This window comes from Megalobrama amblycephala, linkage group LG3 (genome assembly GCF_018812025.1).
Source record: "Megalobrama amblycephala isolate DHTTF-2021 linkage group LG3, ASM1881202v1, whole genome shotgun sequence".
Lineage (NCBI taxonomy): Eukaryota > Metazoa > Chordata > Actinopteri > Cypriniformes > Xenocyprididae > Megalobrama > Megalobrama amblycephala.
Genome location: NC_063046.1, coordinates 48,019,042 through 48,044,863, shown reverse-complemented (window position 1 = coordinate 48,044,863; position 25,822 = coordinate 48,019,042). Strand labels below are relative to the sequence as shown.

General features: G+C 37.2%; 1 protein-coding gene across 4 annotated transcripts in view; it reads left to right on the top strand.

The window, feature by feature from the left end:
- Positions 1-24,998, top strand: part of chd3 (chromodomain helicase DNA binding protein 3) — a 71,334-nt gene extending 46,336 nt beyond the window's left edge. For 2 of the 4 annotated variants that reach the window (XM_048185839.1, XM_048185838.1), the window contains exons 36-40: positions 1,292-1,424; positions 5,223-5,418; positions 6,528-6,691; positions 7,150-7,276; positions 12,634-12,903. In XM_048185839.1, the coding sequence (XP_048041796.1) occupies positions 1,292-1,424; positions 5,223-5,418; positions 6,528-6,691; positions 7,150-7,276; positions 12,634-12,839 (826 nt within the window). In that variant the 3' untranslated portion in view covers positions 12,840-12,903. Of the gene's footprint in view, positions 1-1,291; positions 1,425-5,222; positions 5,419-6,527; positions 6,692-7,149; positions 7,277-12,633; positions 12,906-23,507 lie in introns of those variants that run through there. The other 2 variants (XM_048185841.1, XM_048185840.1) reach the window with 2 other exon arrangements.
- The last annotated feature ends 824 nt before the right edge of the window (positions 24,999-25,822 follow it).

Sequence of the window (25,822 nt, the reverse complement as noted above, 5' to 3'; positions counted from 1 at the left end):
ATGTCGCATGCGTTCAAACAGCCACAAAAGACCGCCAGCTCTTCGCCTACTGACTTAATACTTAAACATTGTGGGAAGCGAGCTAGCTAAATGGGATTTAACCTTTGTTGGCTGAAGAATCAAGTTTGGTTTGAAGTTGAAAAATGAAAAATTTGTGTGAATTTGTCCATTAGATTGAAAGATCAGAAAAGCCCATACATTTACCCGCCCCATTGAGCCTCTCCTCAAAGAAATCAGGACAGAAGTGTTTGAAAGTGGGCTTTGCTGTTTGGTGATCATGCAACATGAAAACACAAGTGCAGTATCAAACCAATGTGAGAAAATACGCAGGTTTAAAAGTGTTTAAGGTTTTTTTCTCCTCATTTAAACATGAGTAAACCAATGAAAACAACAGAAAATAAAATTACGGAGTGTCTATTTGAAGTACACAAAGTACAAATAGCGTCCCTTGTTGGCAAACGCTATTTACACTAGCTCCGCCTACCAATGTCTGGTTGGGCCACTCAAGTTTTAAAAAAGACGCGAAGAATTCAACGTTTTCAGTGGCACAGCAGTAGCGAATAGGGCTCGTAGACCTGGCTTTTAACGCGATCAACGCGGGTTCGAATCCGCCTTTTGCTGAGCTCGTGTTTATTTTCAATAAAAAATTTAAATAATGTTCTAAAAGTAGAAATAAACTACGAACGAGTGTTTATTGGGTAGGGTTAGGGGAATTTGTAGTGAGTGTTTTTATGCTCCCAATAAGGCAGCATCCATTTAATAATTGTAATAAATATAATCATTTACACTCTATGATATTTTTGCATCCTGTTAATGTACAAAAATACTGAGGTGCAAATAGTATCTGCCAATATGAAGTATAGATAGCATCTAATTACTATTTACTCTTATTGCAAAGAACAGATACTTTTACATGGTGTAAATATAATCTATCGCTATTTTCACCAAGCGTAAATAGAATATATTGCTATTTTCACTCAGTGTAAATAGCATCTGTCGCTAACAAAATATGCTATTAGTGTAAATAGCATCTAATTGCTATTGTGTAAATAGCATCTGTCACTATTTGCACTTAGTGTAAATAGCATCTGCTGCCATAAAATTATTTAGAGATGACTGTACTATACCAAATTAATGCTGAAAACAATGCTATATGAACCATTAATGTTAAATATAGTCTATAAAAATCTACAGAGAGCTTTGGAAGTTTGAGTCTGGAAAAGTATTTAATTTTGTAAAGGAAAATTTGTAGGAACCCTGAAAGTTTTGTTTGATCCTTGACCTGTTGCAGCCATGGCTATGCACGATGGCAGGACATTCAGAACGACCCTCAGTTCGCCATCGTAAACGAGCCTTTCAAAACTCAAGCCAACAAGGGAAACTTCTTAGAGATGAAAAACAAGTTCCTGGCCAGACGGTTTAAGGTATGTTGTAAATAAAGAATAAAAATAAAGTTTTTTGTTTAGTTTCTTTTCTTTTTGTTTGTTGTGATATCCTTGGTTGAGTTAATTTCGTTTCCTTGTGGCTTTTGTAGTTTTTTTTTCTTACGTTGTGGTAGGTCTTTGTTTGAAAGCTGCTTCTTTTGTTTTGTCATTTGTATCATAATTACATACTTGTGCGTCTTGCTTTAGCATGCTTCTTACTCTACCTTTTGTTCTGCTGTTTGTATGAGTCCTGCCTGAAGATTTTATCTCTACATGTTGACGCGTCACAATCGCAAACACAAAACCTGAATATGCTGACATGCATTCTTGTGAAACAGTCTCGTCTCTCTTTGTTTTTCCTGTTTTTCTTTTCATCACATGTTTCATATCCTTTTCTCTACATCCTCCTTTTTCTTTTCTCAGCCTCCCTTGCTCTCTTTCTCTCGCTCTCTTTCTCTTTTTCTATTACATAATTCTGAATGCGTTGAGCAACCTGAGAACCGCTATTATTCCAGTGGAACTTCTTTTAATTGGAAGCTGGTGCTTTCTCATGCTCATAAATCACTGGAATGGATTATCGCTCCAGACGTAATTTTTCTGTCAATTCTGTTCAATAAATTTCTTAAATTCCCTTTTTATTTAGTGGCCTATTTTCCTGCCTGTGTAACTCTCCCTCTATCCAGCTATGTGTTCTCAATCTTTGTCTTTTTTTAATCTGTTTTCTTTGTGCTCTCAGCTGCTTTTCTCTTTCACACTATGCTTTTTTTTCCATTGTCTTTTCCTCACTTTTTCTTTAAAGCAGGAATTAGAGACTGTTTTTGTGCTTACATGATGTAATGAAAAGGTAAATCTACACCACCATTCAAATGTTTATGGTCTGTAAGATTTTTTTTGTTTTTATTCAGCAAGTGTGCATCAAAATAATTCAAAGTGAAAGTAAAGACATTTATAATCTTGCAAAATATTTCTATTTTAAATAAATGCTGTTATTTTGAACTTTCTATTCATTAAAGAATCCCGGTTTCCACAAAAATATTAAGCAGTACACAGACACTGAAGAGTATTGACTGCTGAAAATTCAGTTCTGCCATCACATGAATAAATAACATTTTTTAGAGGTCATGATCTGTATTTTTTAAAGGTCCCGTTCTTCGTGATCCCATGTTTCAAACTTTAGTTAGTGTGTAATGTTGTTGTTAGAGTATAAATAAAATCTGTAAAATTTTAAAACTCAAAGTTCAATGCCAAGCGAGATATTTTATTTAACAGAAGTCGCCTACATCGAACGGCCAGTTTGGACTACATCCCTCTACTTCCTTCTTTAATGACGTCACTAAAACAGTTTTTTGACTAACCTCCGCCCACAGGAATACACAAGAGTTGCGTTTGTAGAGTGTGTTTGTCGCCATGTCGTCGAAACGCTGTTATTTTCATCCCGCAGTCCAATCACCGGGTCTGATTCCGGCTCAAATTGATAGGGTAAAATTAAAGACATGTTTACAATAACACTGAGCGCGTGCATCTCCACGTTATGGTAAGAGGCGTGACTTTTCCGGGCAAGGAGCGCTAAGCTGCTGTCGAATCACAACACAGGAACCGCTGGCACAATCAGAACTCGTTACGTATTTCTGAAGGAGGGACTTCATAGAACAAGGAAGTCATCAGCCCGTTTTTATGACAGTGGAAACAGTGGTATACAGATAAGTAAATTATGTGAAAAATACTGTGTTTTTTTACACACGAAACATGAACACATGTTATATTGCACACTATAAACACAATCAAAGCTTTAAAAAACCACGAAAAACGGGACCTTTAACATTTTAGATCATGTTCTCTGAGGTCCACTTATAGGGCCCTATCATACACCCGGCGCGACAAGTGTTTTTGCTAGTTTCAGCCCAACGCAGTTATCATTTTCACGTCCAGCGCCGACGTTGTTTAAACGCGTGGGCGTGCTGGTCTGAAACGAGGTGTGTTCAGGCGCATTGTTGGCGTGTTGCTATTTTGAGGCAACTGAAAATGACTGTTCCATTGACCAACAAAAACCTGGTCTAAAGTCAATGGCGCTGTATATTTTTTATTTGTATTTATTTATTTATTTATTTTGTTACACACACACAGGGACACGCAGCAGTACACAAACATGCCAAATGTTAAAGATAAAAGTATTACAATGTAAAAGATTATTGTTGTGTACATAAAGATAAAAATGCCTACATGTCATAATAGAGAGTCATTGCATATATCAGAATTACCTATTTGCAGTAATGACGAATGAAATTGGCTAATTATTTGACCAGTCGTGGCAATACGCACATGTACCTAAACTGACTCGTCAGGTTGAGGGTGTCTGTATTCCGCCATGTAAATAGCAATCCGCCATGGTGCAAGCGCAGCTGGCTTTTAAAGGGAATGGGAGATGACACTATGATTGGTTTATTGCATGTTATGCCCAAAACACACCCATGACTCATTAAGAGACTAGATACAACTCTAGACCATGCGCCGGGCATGGTGACCATTTTTTCTGTTGTTAAACTAGAACGATCCATAAGCTTAGATCGTTAAAATAGGGCCCATAGTGTTATCAAGATTTTTTTTACATCAAAAACATCATAATTTAGAAGTAATAGGCGATTTTCTATCTGTTTTTTGTCCTTCTCTTTGAAACACTACATTTTGATGGGCGTATTGCATTCAAGACTTTGAAGTAAACGCCCACTGCTATGATAATGTAACAGTTTTGCATTTTAAAATAATTTTCAACATCTCTGCAATTACACATGTGGAGTTGTTTTGAAAACCTCTGATGTTGAAAAATGGCAACCAGTGAAATTCAGCCATACATAAAGTTTGAGTACTTGGAGTTACCACAGTTATAGTTGACAAAGGATAACTTACGGTGTTTCGTGTAAATGAATTATGAATGAATGTAAAGTGAGTACATATCAAATTATCTGTAACAGACAAAGCAATAGTAGTGACACGTGGTAAAAACATTGTTACTCACATTTGTGTTTTGCGACATTATTGTCAAATGCAGTATAGTCAGCACTTCATCATCTTTTATTTTCTGTCTCTGAAAAACCTTGACCAAACAGTGTCTTGTTTTAAAACAAATCCACGGGAAAATGAAGTGAACAAATGACCAGTGTCTTACTGACACGTACAGTACTGACATGTTCTAGAGCTTTCTAAAATGTTAAGATCATAAGAAAGTCAATGCAAAGACTGTTTTTCTACTACTCGGCACTTCAAAAATTGTAATTGTAATCTTGTCTTGTAATCTTCAGAGGCATCTCTATGGTTTTGTTGCTGGAGTAATCCTTTGTTTGCGTCTTTCTCTTATTTACTACTACATGACATGTGCAAAATGGTGGGCGGGGCTAAAGAGGCAATGATGTAGAACAAGGTGTTGATCATCTTCTGCAGAGGTGGTCTTCTGTCGCTCTATGATGTCATACTAAGACAAAATCCAAAACAAGTTGTTTTGGGAACTTGGTTTCAATGAAAGCTGTTTTTGGACTAACAAGGATGTTTTTTAGTTCTGAAACATACAGAATATATTTTTATAGTACAATGACCTTATATATGTCAAAAGATCAAGGAAAATTTGATTTCTCAATTCATGACCCCTTTAAAATATTATTAAATATTTTTAGCAGTAGTGCTTTACTGGCAGCATTTATAAATTCATGACTTCTGAAGCACCATTGTTATAGTCATACACATTCACATGGTCATTTTTGGCCATTGCTTCACATGGAGTAGTCAGTGGCTCTGTCTCTCTCTCAGTTGCTGGAGCAGGCCCTGGTGATAGAGGAGCAGTTGCGTCGGGCTGCGTACCTCAACATGACCCAGGACCCCACTCACCCGGCCATGGCCCTGAATGCTCGTTTTGCTGAGGTTGAATGTCTAGCCGAGTCCCATCAGCATCTCAGCAAGGAGTCGCTCGCAGGAAACAAACCTGCCAATGCTGTCTTGCATAAGGGTGAGGAAAGTGTGTGTCTGAGATTTATCTCTTAAATATCTTTAAAAGAAAAATTATGTATCAGAGGGAATATGTTTTTGTGTATCTAACAAAGTTTGTTGGCGTCTTGAGAGTCTGATAAAGGGCTTCAGGATAGATCCAGCGGGACCAGTGTTCCTGCCAGCTCTGATATGGGAACAGTTCAAGAATATGAGGCACTTTTAATTAGATCTGGAGTTTTCTCAAGCATGTTGTTTAATCTGTACCGATAAACCATTTATTGGAAACCAGTTCACTTGGCATGTCACTCTTATTATTGCTTGCAATTGCTGAAAGAACTGCCAATGAATTTCACTTTTGACAATTAGAGTCAATTATATCACTTTTAGTTAGCTTTCTGAACTGTGGTTTTCGGTTTTCAAAGCTGATATTGATAAAAAGGTGCCTATTTGATATGATTCAAATCAAGTATTATTTTAGTATTAGTTATATACTATGATAGTATTTAAAAAAAAAAAAATTCAATTAACTTTATTTTTATTTTCATTTTATTAATTTTGTTGTTGTCATTTTTATTACTTTTGGGGTGTTTTTATATTGCTATTTAGCTTTAATTACTTTTTATTTAAGTTTTAGTAATTTTAGCACTTCAAATTCAAGTTGTCAAGGCAACATTTTTTTAAAAGTTTTTTTAAGTTTATATTTTACATTAATATTTATATTTGAATTAATTTTAGCTTTATTTCAATTAAAAAAAATAGTTTAATTTAATAGTTTTACTTTTAGTTAACAATAACAACACTGTTCAAAACCTCTGTTCTGGAAATATTTAATCTAATTGTTTCGAGGCTTAATGAATTTCAGAGTATTTGATAAATAATAAAATAATGCTTCCCACTCCCTCAGTTGTCAAACATGAAATCAAAGTTGAGGGTTACTTTCTTAATACATGCTACTGGTCTTATTTATCAGTACGTTATTCCAAATAAAAAATTACAAAGCTTTAAAGTGAACAAATGAACTTGATTTTCTTAGGTAGTCTTATAAATAGTACTTAGCCTATTAGCAATTACACTTGCTCCTTTTAGTTTCTACAGCTTGGCATGTTGTAATAATGCACATTTTTGTAGTTCTTAACCAACTGGAGGAGCTTCTGAGTGACATGAAGGCAGACGTAACGCGGCTCCCGGCAACACTCTCCAGAGTCCCGCCGATCACGGCCCGCCTGCAGATGTCAGAGAGAAGCATCCTCAGCAGACTGGCCAACAAAGGCAACGAGACTCACACCCCGCCGGTAAATACGCAAACACACAAGACTATACATATTAAAAATTCAAATTTTGTCGTCATTTACTCACCCTCAAGTTTTCAAACCTGCATGAGTTTCTTTCTTCTGTTTAACACAAAAGATTTTTTTTTTTTAAATGTTGGTAAACAGGCAGTTGACGGTAGCCATTGACTTCCATAGTATATTTTTCCTACTATTGAAGTCAGTGGAATAGTGCATAAGTATGCAAATTGTAATGCACCTTAGGCTTTGGAACAGAGCAACACACTCACATCCACCTACATGCCAATACTCCCATTTGTTGCAGCCACTTGGCATTATTAAAACGTGCAGAGTTTTAAAATTAAACTTACACAGCTGTGAATTAAGTTTGTATTTTTAGCTGCTTTAATTTAAATCGCTTTGGTTTCTCAGATTTATAACATACACGCTCTCTCTGTTTCTCTCTTTATCTCTTTATCTAGCCTATTCCTCCAGGCCCGTATGCCACCCCACAGAACTTCGGCCCTCCCTTCACACCTGCACCTTCAGCGGCTCTCACTCTAGCTGGGGCCAACTACAGCCAGATGCCCCCTGGCTCCTTCATATCAGGTCAGTTTTGCTGATCCATCCCCTGAAAGATCCCCCAAACAAACTCTGAACAATTTTAAAGGCTTTTCAGATGCACTCATGAAAAAAAAAAACAGATCAGTGTGTGTTAACTGCTCATATTAAACGGAATGCTTGTACACAAAAGCAGGTTAAGATGGTGAAACGGTTGATTTGAATGTTTGTTATGGTTTTAGAAACGGTCTGCCTGTTTTGACCAGCTGGACTATTGGCCAGCTGGGTGTATTGACATGTTTGGTTGGTTGGTTGAAATTTGAAAGGCAGATTTGCTGGCCATCTGTTGATCATTGCAGTCTGAAAATCTGCAAAAACAAAGTGCTTCTTGTATGCAGCTCTGGATTAGAACATCTGCTAGATGCCTTAAATGTGAGTGGTGAAGTGAATTTTTGGGATGTTAAATTCTTCAGTCGCAGCTTAATATGCAGAGACAGCTATAAGTAGGCCATTCATAGATTGATTTAGCTGAAAGGTGTAAACACTGTGGCTCTGTGGTGCTTTCAAAATATTGCTCTTCACAGTTGAGCATCCAATGGCTTGATGTAGGGGTGGAGCCACCTGTTTGGCCGGCCAATGGCAAATGGGGAGGGGAGTGTTCTAAAAACCTGTTTGCAAACAGTCATTTTTTTGCAGTTCCTTTTTGTGGCAGAAGTGATATAGAGCATTAGCCTGACTTCGTCATACTCATATTCTAGGCAGAATGTGAGTCTGATACTGCTCCATTGCACTTGAATTATGGGGCGTGTCTTAACCGAACCAGTAAAAAAAAAAACTCTGCACTCAATTGGATAGACCTACAACCAATCAGAGCAACGCAGTAAGTGACGTATGTTGAACTTGTAGTTAAACTTTTGCCGAATCCCGTTGGAAGGACGGCAAACACATCTTTCCCATCGACAAATGCCTTGATTGCGGTTCTTTGTTCGTCTTTTAAAATGAATGCGCTGTCGATTTCTTTTATTACAGACGTGATAGCGGAATCTAAACATCTTACTTCTCCAGCTGCAGTCATCGTTGGTGAAAACCAATTCAACCCAAGCGCTCTTTGATGATGTGGGTGGTTACGTAACCGCAGATAGCCTGTCCATCATCGATTAAAGCCCGCCCTGGCAATTTGATTGGCTCGGCCTTCTGGGAGCCGAGCATAATTACTCCACAATGGATCGAGTCCAGACCGAACTTCCCGTCCAAAAAATGTTGTGGGCGGGGTTCGGGCTGGCACCCAGGCTAATAGAGCATACTTCACCCTTAAGGGCAGAGGAATTCTAGGTAACATTTTCAGATAAGCAGGTTTGTAAAAAAGAAAGAAAGAAAGAAAGAAAGAAAGAAAAAGAAACAAAAGTCCATACACATAAAACACCAGTGAATAGCAGTGAAAAAAATAGTGTTTTTGCAACCTTCCTGATAATAAGGTCTAACTACTTACTCAACAAAACAATGCTCAATTTTGTAACATTTTTAATAATAATAATTTACATTACACGCAGCATTATTCAATGAGTTGACGTAATTTCAACTGAAACAGGAATATATCGAACAGCCCCGCCCATTTTTTTTTTTAAATAGCCAGTAGCGTTTCGTTTAAATCACAGCTCGGCCAGAGCCGCTGAGCTCGGTAAAGCTTTGGTTTCCTTCTCATCTCTAACCGTTTCTCCTCATTTTATGGTCTGTGCCGACTCACGCATATGATCCACTCTGTGCTCTCGTGTCTCTCGACCGGAGCAGACTGCTCACGCTGCGGCAGTTCACGTGACACTAATGCAAAAACGGACTTCATTCACATAAATGGAAAGCATATTTACACTGTCTGAATCGTTTCCTATCCTCTAAATAGTGCACTATGTGCCATTCACCATGTAGAAACTAGTAAATGTGTGAACAAATGACCGATTTCAACCGCAGCTTCAGCATCTGTTTATAGTGTAGGAGGGGCAGGACTTCAGATTCAAGAGCATTTGATTGGACAGAAGATTTGATGAGAAGCTGAAGTGCGCAGGAATGTCATGAAATTCCGTGATCCATTTTAGCGGAAGTGAGAGACTACGTTTTGAATGCTTATATCTTCTAAATGTGAATTTTGTCATTGTTTTGGAACACACCAGCTTACCTTAAGTCTGACATATTCATACTAAAAGCTAAAAAACTTAAAGGGATAGTTCACCCAAAACTGAAAATTTGATGTTTATCTGCTTACCCCCAGAGCATCCAAGATGCAGGTGACTTTGTTTCTTCAGTTGAACACAAATGCTGATTTTTAACTCCAACCGTTGCCGTCTGTCAGTCTTATAATAAGAGTGGACGGGAACTCGAACGATAAGAGTCTAAAACACTTCCATAGACAAGTCCAAATTAAACCCTGCGGATCGTGACGACACATTGATGTCCTAAGACACGAAACAATCGGTTTGTGCGAGAAACCGAACAGTATTTATATCATTTTTTACCTCTAAAACACCACTATGTCCAACTCCGTTCATCACTCGCTTAGTGAGGTCTGATCGCGCTCTGACAACGGCAGTGATGTCTCGCGCATATACTTCAATGAGTGCTAGACATCACTGCCGCTGTCAGAGCGCAATCAGACCTTACGAATTGAGTGCTGAATGTAGTTGGACATAGTGGTGTATTACAGGTAAAAAATTATATAAATACTGTTCGGTTTCTCACACAAACCGATCGTTTCGTGTCTTAGGACATCAATGTGTCGTCACGAGCTGCAGGGTTTCATTTGGACTTGTCTATGGAAGTGTTTTCGACTCTTATCGTTCGAGTTCCCATTCGAGTTCGAGTCCACTCTTATTATAAGACTGACAGACGGCAGCGGTTGGAGTTAAAAATCAGCATTTGTGTTCAACTGAAGAAACAAAGTCACCTGCATCTTGGATGCGCTGGGGGTAAGCAGATAAACATCACATTTTCATTTTTGGGTGAACTATCCCTTTAAATTGAAATTTATTGCAGCAAAACTCTGATGTGAATTTGTATCTTTGAGAAATTGAGATGATTATCATTAATTGGTTCACAGATTGTAATTCATTCACTGTAATTCACTGATTCTTTTTAACTTTGTGTGTGTGTGTATATATATATATATATATATATATATATATATATATATATATATATATATTTTTTTTTTTTTTTTTTTTTTTTTTTCCTAGTTAGTAACTTTAGTGCTTAAAGTTAAACTAAACAATTCTAAAACATAGAAATGTTGCCTTGCAACTAACTGAAAACTCACTAACTGAGTTTTTCATCTAATATTTATATTATTTAATTTTAGCTTTATTTCAGTTAACAAAAATGTTTTTAATAGTATAATAACCCTGGACTACACTGGACATCCTGTATGCCTACAAAGACTAAGCAAGCAGTGATTTAGTAATTGATAAATGATCTCAATGAACAGCTCTTTATAACTTTTACTCATGATTAACGTGGCAAAATCAACACATGATTCAACTTCCTTCTGTTTTTCTCCCTCTGTTTTTTCTCGCTCTTTCTCTCTCAGTCTATTTGTGTTTATGTGGGAGTATATGTGGGTGTACAAATGCTCTATTTCACAATAATTTGTGAGGTCAGTGTGTGACAGGCTGGATTTTGACATTTCTCTACAAAGCACTTTGAAGATGTAGCATTTGATTCTTTAAAAATATTTAATCAGTTACCAAACTTCCAATGAACCTGGAATGATTTGATTTAGTTTTTTTTTAATCATAAAACATGGCTACAAATTCAATCCCTGCTCAATATGTAACTGTTCATAAATGAAAACACATACTCTGTCTTTAGTTTAAAAAAAAAAACAAAAAAAACACAGTCACATTTTACGTATTCATATTTCTGTAAAAATATGATTCTGGTTAGCACACTTAATTGTATTTTTTTAATTTGAGAGGGCCCCCGTGGAATTTTGGCTAAATAATTTCACGTTCTCCATCTCTGGTCCAAGAGAACATATTAGCCCTGCCAGTGAGTTTATTGTTTCAATATTAGCTCTGTAACAGCATATGTGTGCAGGAAGGATAAAAAAGAACAAATGTAGTTGTTTTTGTTTGGCATTTTCTGTTTATTCTATCAGAGGCCAAACTCTGTCCATCGTCTTGACTGTTTTTACCCATACGGAGTCGAAGGCTTTCTGGATTGAGAGTCCTGATACCAATCTTTCTACCGCAGCGTCCAAGGGAGGCATATTTTCTTGCCATGGTGCTTTTTCTGAAAATGTCATTACAGTTATCCAGAACCTTAGCTGTGCCAGGAATCGCTCAGCCGAGGGAACATTTTTTTGCTTTTCTACTCAGATATTTTTAAGAGGGTAAAAAAAACCCATAAAGAAACACAAATGTGCTTGTGCCTTTATGCCGGTTTTTCAAACCCCCTGGAGGCAGAACTAGATGCTCAGCCGCTCTCTCCATCTGTCTCTCTCTTTCAGTCTCTGTCTGTCACTGAAATAGCCCCAGACTTTAGATCCTGGTGGGTGTAGAGGCTGATTGGGTTTGTTGAGGCTGTACACACTGAACCCTCGCCTGGCTAAAAATATGCCCCGCTTGGGGCCTGTGTGAACCCTCTGGTCCCTGATTGAGACAACTGCGGTGACCCCAGCTTAAACCGAGCCAGGGAGCGAGATGAAAACAGCATGCCAGACTAAACAAAAAATCTGAGAGAAAAAGAGATATAAAAGAAAAGAGAAAAATGAAGGACAGACTGTGTTGATCCGTTTAGCGTACTCCATAATAGGACATTTTTTGGACCCGGTCAGACATCTCTCTAAAAGACAGAAGAAGAAGTGAGAGGGAGGAGAGAGACAAAATGGAGTGCGAGCACCTCGGTAGAAATCCTAGAGGACCCCATAACATCTCTCTCAATCATTCTTAAAGTTGTCAGAAATAAAGACCTTGGCGAGCATGTCTTGTTTTCTTTTTTAAGTCATTGCCACTTAAACTCTTAGCGTTTTACATGTCATGAACTTTACGGAGCAAAAGGTTTTAGACACATTATGTCAACACAGATTTCTTTGGCAAATACTGCCCAAACCGCTAACATCTCCTTTTTTTTTTTTTTTTTTTTTTTTTTTACCTTGTGAAAGTTCAGTGCGTCACTGCTCTCGCAGCCAGTGGATGTCCCGACTTTGGCTCTCAGGATTACTATAAGAGCGGGAGGTTCAAAACTGGAAGATTTTATGCTTTTTCTTTGGTCGAGAAGGCCCTCTTCCAGCCTCCTGCCTACAGTTATGTTTTTTTTTTTTTTTTTGATCTTTCAATATTGAGGACTGATACTGTGCCACTGATTGACCGCTCCCAACCCCCCAGTGTCTACAGTCTGCCCCCTTTCTGCCTCCACAGAAGCTCCGTCCTGCCTGAAGACCAAGGAACATGACGTGCTGCAGCGCCAGAGGGTGGTGGACCTGTGGAAGGACGGCAAATCGGAAGGGTCAATTGGGCAGGAGCTCCGCATGCCCAAATCCACCGTGCACAGCATCATCGTCAAGTATCGCCTCAGCAACACGGTGGAGAACCTGCCACGCAACGGACGGCCCAAAAAGCCTTGACCTGAAAGAGCGCGAGGGACAAAGAGACTGTAGAATGTGAGGGGTAGAAAGGGATAAATTAGACAGGGTGGGAGGGTAGGGTGGGAATGTCTGAAAATATTATAGCAGGCAGGAAAAGATTTTCAGGTTAAATTGATAATAACGGTTAGATAAAACGAGCAAATACAAAAGAGAGAAATGAAGTAAGGAAAAGAGAGCTGAAACGAGAGCTGTTTGGACGCCGAAAACACAGACCTCTTCTTCCACTTCTGCTCTTTCCAGCACTTTTTTTTCTCTTTCTATCTCCCTTCCACTCTCACTCCCTCTCCCCTTGCCCCCTCCGTCCTTTTTCTTTCATCTGTCGGTCCGAGAGAAGTCCCAGCAGATTCATTTTTCATTTGGCCAAAGGAGCAAGAGTGCTCGTTTAAGTGCCCAAAATCGTCCCTCCCTAATTCCACCACAAATCATTATTTTTCTGCATCCCTTTATACAGTATCTCTCTTTCTTTCATCATTTATCCACTCTTTTTTTTTCTCTCACAAGCACATGCACCCATGCAGCCTCTCACAATGTCAGAAGTGTAGGATTCCAAAGACAGCAGTTTTTCCAAAATACCACAAGTTTGTTTTCTGTCATTAAAACCCCTGACCCAATCAAAACTGTTTTGGAACTGAGGCACAGTGGAGTGGAACTATCTTTTTTCCTGGAAACTGCGGACCTCTCGAAAAATTCTCCAGCCGCGGACTCTCTGCGTTCCTAAACCAGGACTGTGAAATGTTACAGTGGCACGAAACCGCCCCATATATATATATATATATATATGGAGAATGATTCTTCATCTTTTGCAACCTGTCCAGAGCACTGACGCAGACAGAAATATCTTTGCACCTGATCTGAGATCAGTTTTATGGTTTTCCCAAGCTACCTTATTAAAGGAGCGTACTGATCCTGGGTCAGAAGTCCTTGACGACCAAACCTGCCTGACCAAATTCCTGTGTTGTGCTAGAGCCAGATTCAATCCCCAGCAGGACATTTATACAGTACATGACTGTTGTATGAGAACTCCCTGCATTCTGCAAAAATGCACAAACACACCCACATGTGCGCAAGCATGCACACTTGAGAGCCACTTAAGTAGCTCTTATTTTCCACAATGGGGTGTGTTTTATTGTAGTGGTGTGTTTGCGTGTGTGTGTGTGTGTGTGTGTGTGTGTGTGTGTGTGTGTGTGTGTGTGTGTGTGTGTGCAATGCATGGTCATGTATTGTCAATGGACTGAAGCTAATTGTGCATATGGTTGTGTTTGGTTGGGGTTGATACTGTACGAATGTAAATTCAGGGCTGCTGGTGTGTTGGTCCTTCTGTGTGAGTGATTAATTGTGTGAGTGTGCTGGTTGTTTGGATAGGCCGGGTCACTGAGGCCAGCTGCCATCTCTGCATGTTTTTCTGGTTTACCGAGAAATAGAGACTTGAGGCAGGCTGGTGTGCAGGAGCAAAACTTGGTGCCCTCAGATAATGTTTGGTCAGAGAAAGTGGCATACAGAGAGAGATGTTTGAAATGAAGACAGAAAAGAGATGATCTGAGTAGGAATAACAATTTAATGATGATGATTATTTTGATAAGCGATTAATATGTTTTAACCCTTTGATGCACAAGCTATGAAAACCCCTTCTAATGCACAACATGGGTCAAAAATGACCTGTATTTATTTCCTGTTATTTCAATCATGGCTGAGTGATTCTTTGCTGAATATTTAAAAGAAATGTATTTTATCATTTATTTATTCCATGTATTCCTTAAATATGTTGTTTTTGATTTTCACAAATCATTATGTTTATTTTTTCTTTCTTACTTTATAAACAAACACAGTTTTTGTATTTCTACATCAATTTTACACACATGGGTCAAAAATGACCCGTATTCATTTCCTGTGATATTTCAATCATGGCTGAGTGTTTGTTTGCTGAATATTTGAAAGAAATGTATTTTATCATTTATTCCAGGTATTCCTTAAATATGTTGTTTTTGATTTTCACAAATCATGATGTTTATTTTTTCTTTCTTACTTTATAAAAAACTGTTTTTGTATTTCTACATCAATTTTACACAAATGGGTCAAAAAAGACCCATATAGAAACCTTTGCAAATTTTTGCAAGTAGGAACATATTTACTGCAGAAAACTATTCATCCGCCACACATTTCACGTCTCAACATGGCTGCTTTTGTATATTTGATGGATGAAAGTCATATTATATTTCATATAATAGGCTATATATTATATTTCATAATTTTTTATTTTTTGTCATAAACCAATGCTACTGGTCACCTTTTACATCTATCAGTGTTCCTGAAAAGTAACAGTTTTGAACAAGGTTTCTGTCCAACAGTGAACATATATAATAAGTGTATCGATCAATGGTTTCATGTGTATTTGAAAATATTCTTGTGTTCTTGATTTTCTTTATCCAGAGTGCTAGTATGGCTGGTCCATACTTAAATGGCTGAAATGGTTATAGAAATGCTGCATACAAAACAGGATGAGGCAATTCTTAGTCCCCCCACTCAGGGCAGAACAGAAGTATCCTGAGGAGCTGCCCAGGACCTTCACCTGGTTCAACAGCTATTTCACCAAAAGATGCCTGGGATATGTTGTGCATAAAGTCAAGTCAAGTCACCTTTATTTATATAGCGCTTTTTACGATGCAGATTGTGTCAAAGCAGCTTTACAGTGATAACTGGTAAATAATTTTGGCTGCACAGCAGCTCTTAAAGAAAATAGTCGTCTTTGTCCAGCTTAAGTAAATTCAGTAATGATTCATTCTGTTGTAAAATCATTAATTAGTTAATTTATCTATATATCAGCACTGGAGAAAACAGTGATGTCATCGTCTAGCTCAGTTCCGTTCCGTTCGCACACAATGGTGTCAATGCAGGCAGATCAAAAAGACACCATTGTCTGTGAACAGAACTGAGCTGGATGATGACATCACTGTAAAAAAAGCTGAAAGTATACTTTGCGCACAGTCGAACGCAATTAAAATGCATATGTGCAACCTGCACATAAACAGAAGTTTACAAAAGTTACAAGTTACAAAAAATCTGTATGCTGACCCTTGCGTACACATAAAAAGTGAAGTATACTTTGGCCTTTAGAAAGGCAATGACACAAAAAAAAATTCATTCAAAAAGAAAGGAAAAATTAAAATAAGGATTTGTTTATTGAGAAATACCTGGAATAATGAATGATGAAATTAATTTCTTGCAATATATGCGATATAGAAAATAATAACTCATTCAGGTCACTTTAGACCCATGTTGTATATGTCCAAAACTGTTACTTTTCAGGAACACTGGCAGACATAAAGGGTGACTAATAGCATTGATTTATGACAAAAAATAAAAAATTATGAAATATAATATATAGCCTAATATATGAAATATAATAAGACTTACATCCATCAAATATACAAAAGCAGCTGTGTTGAGATGTGAAGTGTGTGGCAGATGAATAGTTTTCTGCAGTAAATATGTTCCTACTTGCAAAAACTTGCAAATATTAAAGATTTCTATATGGGTCATTTTTGACCCATGTGTGTAAAATTGATGTAGAAATACAAAAACTGTGTTTGTTTATAAAGTAAGAAGGAAAAAATAAACATAATGATTTGTGAAAAACAAAAACAAGATATTTAATGAATACCTGAAATAAATAAATGATAAAATACATTTCTTTCAAATATTCAGCAAAGAATCACTCAGCCATGATTCAAATAACATAGAAAATGAATGCGGGTCATTTTTGACCCATGTCGTGCATTCGAAGGGAAGTGATACAAAAATGATTCTTATTCAGAAAGTAAGAAAGAAAAAAAGAAAATGAGGATTTATGATGATTTATGATGATCAAAAACAAGTTAATTGAGGAATACCTAGAATACTGAATGATGAAATTAATTTCTTGCAAAGGTATAGAAAATATAAACTCAGTCGGGTCATTTTTTTCAGTCGGGTCACCCATGTTGTGCATCATATCTGATTATTTCTTTGATTTAGATATATAGATAGATACATAGATTCATAGATTCCAAATTATTATGCAAGTGACATATCAGTAGGATTTCAGTACAATAAACATTCAGATTTTAGTTAGTTTGTATTTGTATTTTGTATTTATTTATTAGAAGGATAGCCCCTTGAGATGCGACATCTCATTTTTGAGGTTATTCTCCACAATGACTATTCAGTTTTCACAAATATATTAGTTATTTTCATGTCTTTTGCAAGACATTGCACAATTTCATGCTTTTCATCTTCAGAAAGATATTTTTTCCTCCCTATATTGCATGAGAACTGTGACTTGCTTAATAATGTGGAACAACCTCTTTCAGCAGGTTTTCCATTTACCTAAGAAGACCTGGCAAACTATTTAACAAACCTGAGATTGATACCAGTTATCTAAAAAGATATGAAAAATAAAGCAGTTTTTCTTTGAAAAACTAAAATTCTACTATGTCACTTGCATAATAATAATTTGGAACACACTGTATATATATATATATATATATATATATATATATATATATATATATATATATATATAAGGGGGCATAAAGGAGGATGGCTTTAATAAACATTATAGGCAGTAAAAATAAAAATATGTATAAAAAATATATATAAATGTTTGTTTACAGGAACACAAAGTTTCCCAGACACACAGTTTGGAGTTGGTAAGATTTTTTTTTATGTTTTTGAAATAAGGCTGCATTTATTTGATTAAAAATAAAGTAAAGACGGCAATATTGAAAAAATATTCAAATTAAAGTAACTGTTTTCTATTTTAATATTTTAAAATGTAATTTATTCCTGTGATCAAAGCTGAATTTTCAGCATCATTACTCCAGTCTTCAGTGTCACATGATCCTTCAGAAATCATTGTAATATGCTGATTTGCTGCTCAAGAAACACTTCTTTTATTATTATTATTATTATTATTATTATTATTATTATTATTATCAACGTTGCTGCTTAAAGTGTTTGTGGAAACCATGATACATTTTTTCAGGATTCTTTGATGAATAAACAGTTCACAAGATCAGCATTTATTTAAAATAGATGTATTTCATAACATTATAAATGTCTTTACTGACATGTTTGATCAATTTAATGCATCCTTGCTGAATAAAAGTTTTAATTTCTTTCAACAAATAAATCTTAAAGACTACCAACTTTTGAATGGCACTCAAGTAATATGTTAATATAATTTAGTTTTCCTGTAAATGACGTCATATAATTATAATTAATTACAGTTACTGCTCTGTTAAAAATATTTTTACTTGTTGTATATAGGATTTCAATTAAATGATTAAATGGGCCATTTAAAATCTAAATTTAACACAACAACACATTTTTAAACAAAAATATAACTGACCTTCATTTCTCTGTTAATTTCTCCCTAACTAAAATAGTAATACAACAGCCAATTAAAAGATAGTTATTGTTTTTTTTTTTTAATTGAATTCATTTTGATTATTTATTTTCATTATTCATTATTATTGATTTTTATCAATTAATTGTTGCAGCTTTAGTTATGAGAAACAGACAGCCTGGGAAGAGAGACAAATCTAAAAGAAAGACTCGGTGAATCAGAGAGAGACAATCTGGGACAGAAAGACAGTCTGACAGAAACACGCAGTCTGAAAGAGAAATTTTGGAAGAGAGAGACAGTCTAAGTAAAAGAGGTAGTCTGAGAGAGACAGTCTGGGAAGCAGCCTGAAAGAGAGTGAGACAGTCTGAGCGAGAGAGCCAGATAGTTCCAAGATTGTTGATTGTAGAAGCAGAAAGTCAAGTCACTCCGAGATTTGAATCTGAGTAATGAATTATTTTCCTTGGCTCACGCTGCAGGAGTATGCAGTACAACGTTCAGAGATATGAAAGTCACCCGGCGGGTTTCTAGCTCAGCATTTCCCCCTTGTAAAGGAGCCCCAACGCATTCCATGCTCTCTCCAGACGCGTTCCCATCTGAAGGCCATGCATTCTTCTTCTCTTATTGCATGTTTACGAAACGGTGCCAGTCTTAATCAGATAATTGAAATCAACCGTTAGCATTAGCCTGTTCCAGTGCACACGTTTCTTTTTTTGCACACTCAAGAACATTAATCTCAGCCAAAACCTGTAGCACAACAAACGACTTTGGTGTTATTGTCCTTGGAAAAACTTTGGTTGTGTAATTTTGAGGAACACAAGCCAAGAGGGATTGTTCCTTTGAACATCTTGCAACTGTTGCTCATTGCGCTGCATGTTTAGGCCTGAGACAAAACAGGTATCCCGAGTGCTCGAATCAAGGTGGCTGTCAGGATATTGTGTAAGCATTGATGACATTTTGTTTTTTACAATTGTCTTGAAATAAAGATGCATCGTCTGTAAGCTGTGTTCATCCGCAAGAGTAATAGTAGCACAATTATTATTAGCAGGAGTAATTTGAATGTAGCCTGGAATTTGGGGTGGGTTATTTCTTCAAACCAAAGGTATTAAATGCTTTAACCCCATTTACTAAATGTTGCAATAGAATAGAATAGAATAGAATAGAATAGAATAGAATAGAATAGAATAAAGTTGCCACTGTCGCCTTTGGCTTGCTTAGTCGGGGAAAACTAATATACAACAATATTACTGATCTGCATTGACACCATTGTATGTGAACTGAACTGAGCTGGATGATGACATCACTATTGCTGTATAGATAAATTAACTAAATTAATAATGGATGATTTTTACAATGGAAATGAATCCATACTGGACAATGAATTCTAGAGCTGCTATACTGCATTATGTTTCCTGCTATCACTCTAAAGCTGTTTTGAAACCATCTGCATTGTAAAAAGCGCTATACACTGATCAGGCATAACATTATGACCACTGACAGGTGAAGTGAATAACACTGATTATCTCTTCATCACGGCACCTGTTAGTGGGTGGGATATATTAGGCAGCAAGTGAACAATTTGTCCTCAAAGCGGGTAAAATGGGCAAGTGTAAGGATTTGAGCGAGGTTGACAAGGGCCAAATTGTGATTGCATAATTGATGCACGTGGGGAGCAAAGGCTGGCCTGTGTGGTCCAATCTAACAGACGAGATACTATATCTCAAATTGCTCAAGAAGTTAGTGCTGGTTCTGATAGAAAGGTGTCAGAATACACAGTGCATCGCAGTTTGTTGCATATTGGGATGCATAGCCGCAGACCAGTCAGGGTGCCCATGCTGACCCCTGTCCACCGTTGAAAGAGCCAACAGTGTGCATCAGAACTGGACCACGGAGCAATGGAAGAAGGTGGCCTGGTCTGATGAATCACATTTTCTTTTAAATCATGAGCGTGTGCGTCACTTACCTGGGGAACACATGCCACCAGGATGCACTATGGGAAGAAGGCAAGCCGGTGGAGGCAGTGTGATGCTTTGGGCAATGTCCTGCTGGGAAACCTTGGGTCCTGCCATCCATGTGGATGTTACTTTGACACGTACCACCTACCTAAGCATTGTTTCAGACCATGTACACCCTTTCATGGAAACAGGATAATGCGCCCTGCCAGAAAGCAAAAATGGTTCAGGAATAGTTTGAGGAGCACAACAACGAGTTTGAGGTGTTGACTTGGCCTCCCAATTCTCCAGATCTCAATCCAATCGAGCATCTGTGGAATGTGTTGAACAAACAAGTCTGATCCATGGAGGGCCCACCTCACAACTTACAGGACTTGAAGGATCTGCTGCTAACATCAGATACCATACCACACCTTCAGGGGTCTAGTGAAGTCCATGCCTCGACGGGTCAGGACTGTTTTGGCAGCAAAAGGGGGACCAACACAATTTTAGGAAGGTGGTCATATTGTTATGCCTGATTGGTGTATAAATAAAGGTGACTTGACAAGTCACATTAGTGAAATTTTGGCAAAATTCTACAAAGCAGATTTGTGTGACCAACAAAATCTGTGTAGAGAACATTTTCTCCCTCACGCAAAACTCCTAATCGCATGTATTCCTATGAAATGACAGGATTTCGCCTGTTAAATTTTACCAAGCAACGGTAAATGTGACCACAACTTTACATTCATTCAATGTAAGCCCCATATAGTAATTTCATGTGTTTCGTGACTATAGGATGTTCCCGGCAGGAAAGTTAGACAGTGTTTGTATTTTATATGTGACTTAAAGAATGGCAGCAACCATGCCTGTCTGAGTCATACTGTGAGTTTGCAGAAAAATCTACAAGTACAGCAAATGAAGCTAAAGAATTTCAAACACTATACACTCACTATGTGCTTGTGTGTGGTGAACTTAAATGCTCAGTACTGTTGTCCTCACTTATATCTCTTTATACAAGATGAGGTTTTGTATTATTATTATGTATGGTATATAGTATACTCTGACTGTATGCAAGTTTACCCATTAAAGGATGTCCACAATGGAGCACAATGTGGTTTTATGTTTTGTTTGTTTTATGTACATCAGTTACTGTATCAGTTGTTATTCATTTTTATCAGTATCAGTTGGTGTTGGATATCAATTGTGCATGTTTGTTTGCCCTATTTTTACATTTAGGTTACCTTTCCCAGCATCGATCAGGCATCTTGGTTAATCTTTAAAAACCCTTACAATTAAATGAATGACAATGTTAATGTTGTGATGGAAGTAGTGACAGATTTTCTTCTGTATTATGACATCCATCTGAGTGAAATGGTTTATCGGAAAAGAAAAAAAGTAGAGCGGGGCTTGGTTTTTGATTGGATTTTGAGATGTGAGATGCAATTAAAAGTAAATGTGAGCTTGCAAATGATCATGGGGGGCAGGCATTTTTTTTTCGAACATTACCTTTCATGGAGTGTGTTAGCTGTTTTGGAATGTAAAGGTCTGCAAAGTTTTAAAGGTGCCCTAGAACCCTTTTTCACAAGATGTAATAAAAGTGTAAGGTGTCCCCTGAATGTGTCTGAATGTGAAGTTTTAGCTCAAAATACCCCATAGATTTTTTATTATTAAATTTTTTAACTGCCTATTTTAGGGCATAATTAAATATGCACCGATTCAGTGACCGTCCCCTTTAAATGCTCACGCTCCCTGCCCCCAAGCTCGCAACTCTATAATACATTGATTAAATAAAGTTTACACAGCTAATATAACCCTCAAAATGGATCTTTACAAAATGTTCGTCATGCATGCTGCATGCATGCATCAGATCATGTAAGTACAGTATTTATTTGGATGTTTACATTTGATTCTGAATGAGTTTTATAGTGCTCCGTGGCTAACGGCTAATGCTACACTGTTGGAGAGATTTATGAATGAAGTTGTGTTTATGAATTATACAGACTGCAAGTGTTTAATAATGAAAATAACGACATGGCTCTGATCTCCGTGAATACAGTAAGAAACAATGGTAAATTTACCACATTTAACAGTACATTAGCAACACGCTAATGAAACATTTAGAAAGACAATTTACAAATATCACTAAAAATATCATGATATCATGGATCATATCAGTTATTATTGCTCCATCTGCCATTTTTCGCTGTTGTTCTTGCTTGCTTACCTGCATATAGTCTGTGTGCTGCTCCAGACGTTAATACTGGCTTGTCTAATGCCTTGATCATGGGCTGGCATATGCAAATATTGGGGGCGTACATATTAATGATCCCAACTGTTACGTAACAGGAGGAAGATCCAGAGCTGAAATTCAGATATGGTAATGGGCGTTTCGTTTCCAAAATGCGCTGTACGTGGTAGACCAATCACAACAGACTGAGCCGTCTGACCAATCAGAGCAGAGTAGCTCTTAGAAAGGAGGGGTTTAGGGAGACTGAATCTTCAAACAGACCATTTTTAGACTCATTGAGAAATGAAGTGATGTGCAATGTATTTTATGAGAAAATGAAAGTTTTTTTTTTTTTTTTTTGTACTTTGATGCATTGATGCATGTAAACCTATTGTAGAGGACCTCCAAAACAAAATTAGGAACCTTTAAAATAGTATAATAGGGGCACTAAATGATTGGAGAGTTCCGAAATACATGAACATGAACATGGATGAATCGTTAACTATAAGATCTATAACAATCATTTACAAAATATATAGGGTGCGGTTTACATGCCAACTTCAAATGTAATAATTAGAATAAAATGTAATATTTCTAGTTCCTGTCTGGTAAGGAGTTTGAGTCATCGGTACTCTTGATTAAGTCTGATCACTGCTTTCTAAACTGAATGTTAGAAAAGGCAGTGGCTCAATTCCACTTATAATTGTGTGCAAGTCTTCAAGTACATCATTTACACATACTGTAAGTTTGTTCTTGCCCTCTGTCTGAGTATATGCATGGGATTAGCACGAATACTCAGCAATGACAGCAGTTAGAAGAAGAAAAAATTAAGCGCAAACTTGTGGATGAATCATGATTTCTGTGTGAAAACATTCACACGTTTTTTCCACATAAGTATGTGCATATTCACGGTTAGTGAATGAAACCCAATGAGACAGAAAGGGAAAAGAGGAAGTTGAAGTCAGAGCCGGTGAGAAATGGAAAATTCAATATAATAAAGATTGGAAGGTCAGATTTAACTTTTGCTGTTTTGATTTCATCAAAAAAAGCAAATTAGTGTACAGATCATTAACTTCCCTTCCTGTGTGTTTGCTGTTTTCCTACAGTGTTGAACGGGCCCCCCATGTCGGTAAAGAAAGAGAGGGAGGCAGAGCTTTTGATGGCGCGGAGGGAACAACGCAGCGGGGAGGTGATCTGCATCGACGACTGAATTCAGCGCCTTCCAACCCACACACACACACACACACGCTGATTCAGTCAAAGGACATCTGCATGCAAACGTAAACACGACTATTCCTGAACACATACATGCACACATGCAGTTTGACGAATGAACAGACTACCCTCAGTATCACGGCAGCACTTTCACAACACCTCGAGTTTCAGCTACTCAGAATTCAGCAGAGCTTACACTCGCCTTTGGTTACTTCCTCCCGAATACGTATGTGCGCATATACACACACAAACATTTTATTTCCTTTCCTCTCATAACTATCTGTCCCAAATCAGCCTCACATTTTAGAACAATCCACTTGCTCACGTTCATCCGAAGTCCCGTAATCTCGACTCAGACATGAAGCTGCATGTATGTGGAATAGCTTCACATCACCCGCAGTGATTTGTTTTCCGACAGCATGCACCTCACAGTCCACGGTTTAGTCAAGAAAAATGCCTGTGCATTGAGCTGTGCCTACTCTAGCATAGTGCAGTCTTTCAAGAAAACCCTCATCATAAGCTAGCGTGACAGTTTTAGAGTGCCGTGTACCATAAGCTTTAATTTTAAAGCAATCTTTAAAGTGCCCCTATTATGCTTTTTCAAATACTTTCCTTTAATGAAGTGTGTATATAGCTGTTTGTGAATGTAAAAGGTCTGCACGACAAATAAATTTATTGTCTCCTAAAAGAAAGAATTGATTCTGAACTGCAGAAATGAGTCGTCAGCAATTCCAATCTCACTTTCTGTTACAAACCCACATAACAATGTAATAAATTTGCATAATGCCAGCATATAGTCTTCTCTGTCTGCCCACGGACAACATTTACTCAAACACTGTAGTTGTAGCTGAGGCCTGGAAGAGTTTGGTTCGACATGGTCAACTTGTCGAGAAGACGCTGTTTTCAGCGCTGCAAATCCACTTTTTATGCACTTCAAAAGGACGAGGACTTGCGCTGGAATTGATATTGAAAAACAGACGCCATCGTCACTGTTTGTATCACTGTGTATCAAGTGCTGAGGAAGCCTCCGCAGCTGAATCTTCAAATTAAGCATTTTCAGACTGAGAAATGAGGCGATGTGCAATGTATATTATGGAAAACATTAAAGTGTTTTTTGACCTTGGATGCATGTAAATCTATTGTAGAGGACCTCCAAAACAAAATTAGGAACCTTTAAGATCACATAATAGGGGCACTTTAATCTTAATGTATGAAAGGGATTGTTCACCCCAAAATGAAAATCAATTCATTATTTACATTCCAATCCTGTTTAAAGGATTATTTCACTTTCAAATGAAAATTACACCAAGCTTTACTCGCCCTCAAGCCATCCTAGGTGGATATGATTTTCTTCTTTCTGATGAACACAATCGGAGTTATATTAATAAATATCCTGACGCATCCAAGCTTTATAATGGCAGTGAATGGGAAACAACGAGTATGAAGCCCAAGAAAGTGCATCCATCCAACATAAACGTGCTCCACACGGCTCCAGGGGGCTTTCTGAAGCGAAGCGATGTAAGAAAAAATATCCATATTTAACAAATTATAAAGTAAAATATCTAGCTTCAGCCAGACAGCCTTCCGTATTCAACTTACAAAGAAAGTGTAACGCTTCTCTGAGTTCAAACGTTCTAAGCCTTCCCTATTCAACTTACGGAAAAGCATAACTGATGCGAATGCAGAAGTTAAATGTGGAAGGCGGTCTGGCGGAAGCGAGATATTTTATACATTTATGATGGATGGATGCACTTTTTTGGGCTTCATACTCATTGTTTCCTGTTCACTGCCATTATAAAGCTTGGATGCATTAGGATATTTATTAATATAACTCAGATTCTGTTCATCAGAAAAGAAGAAAATCATATACACCTAGTATGGCTTGAGGGCGAGTTAAGCTTGGAGTAATTTTCATTTTAAAGTGAACTAATCCTTTAACTTTGTTTTTTCCACAGAACATAAAAGAAGGTATTTTGAAGAACTGTTTTTTGTCCACACAATGAAAGTCTTTCATTGTATGGTTAAAAAAAAAAGAAAAATTCAGAATATATATTTGTTACAAAGAAGAAAAAGAGTCAAACAGATTTGGAACAAATTTCATTTTGGGGTAAACTGTGCCTTTTAGGACATGGGGTTTAAGCATAGTGATGATTTGGTTTGGGAGGATATATATAAATTTTTTAAAAAGAGGGGGAAAAAACAATAA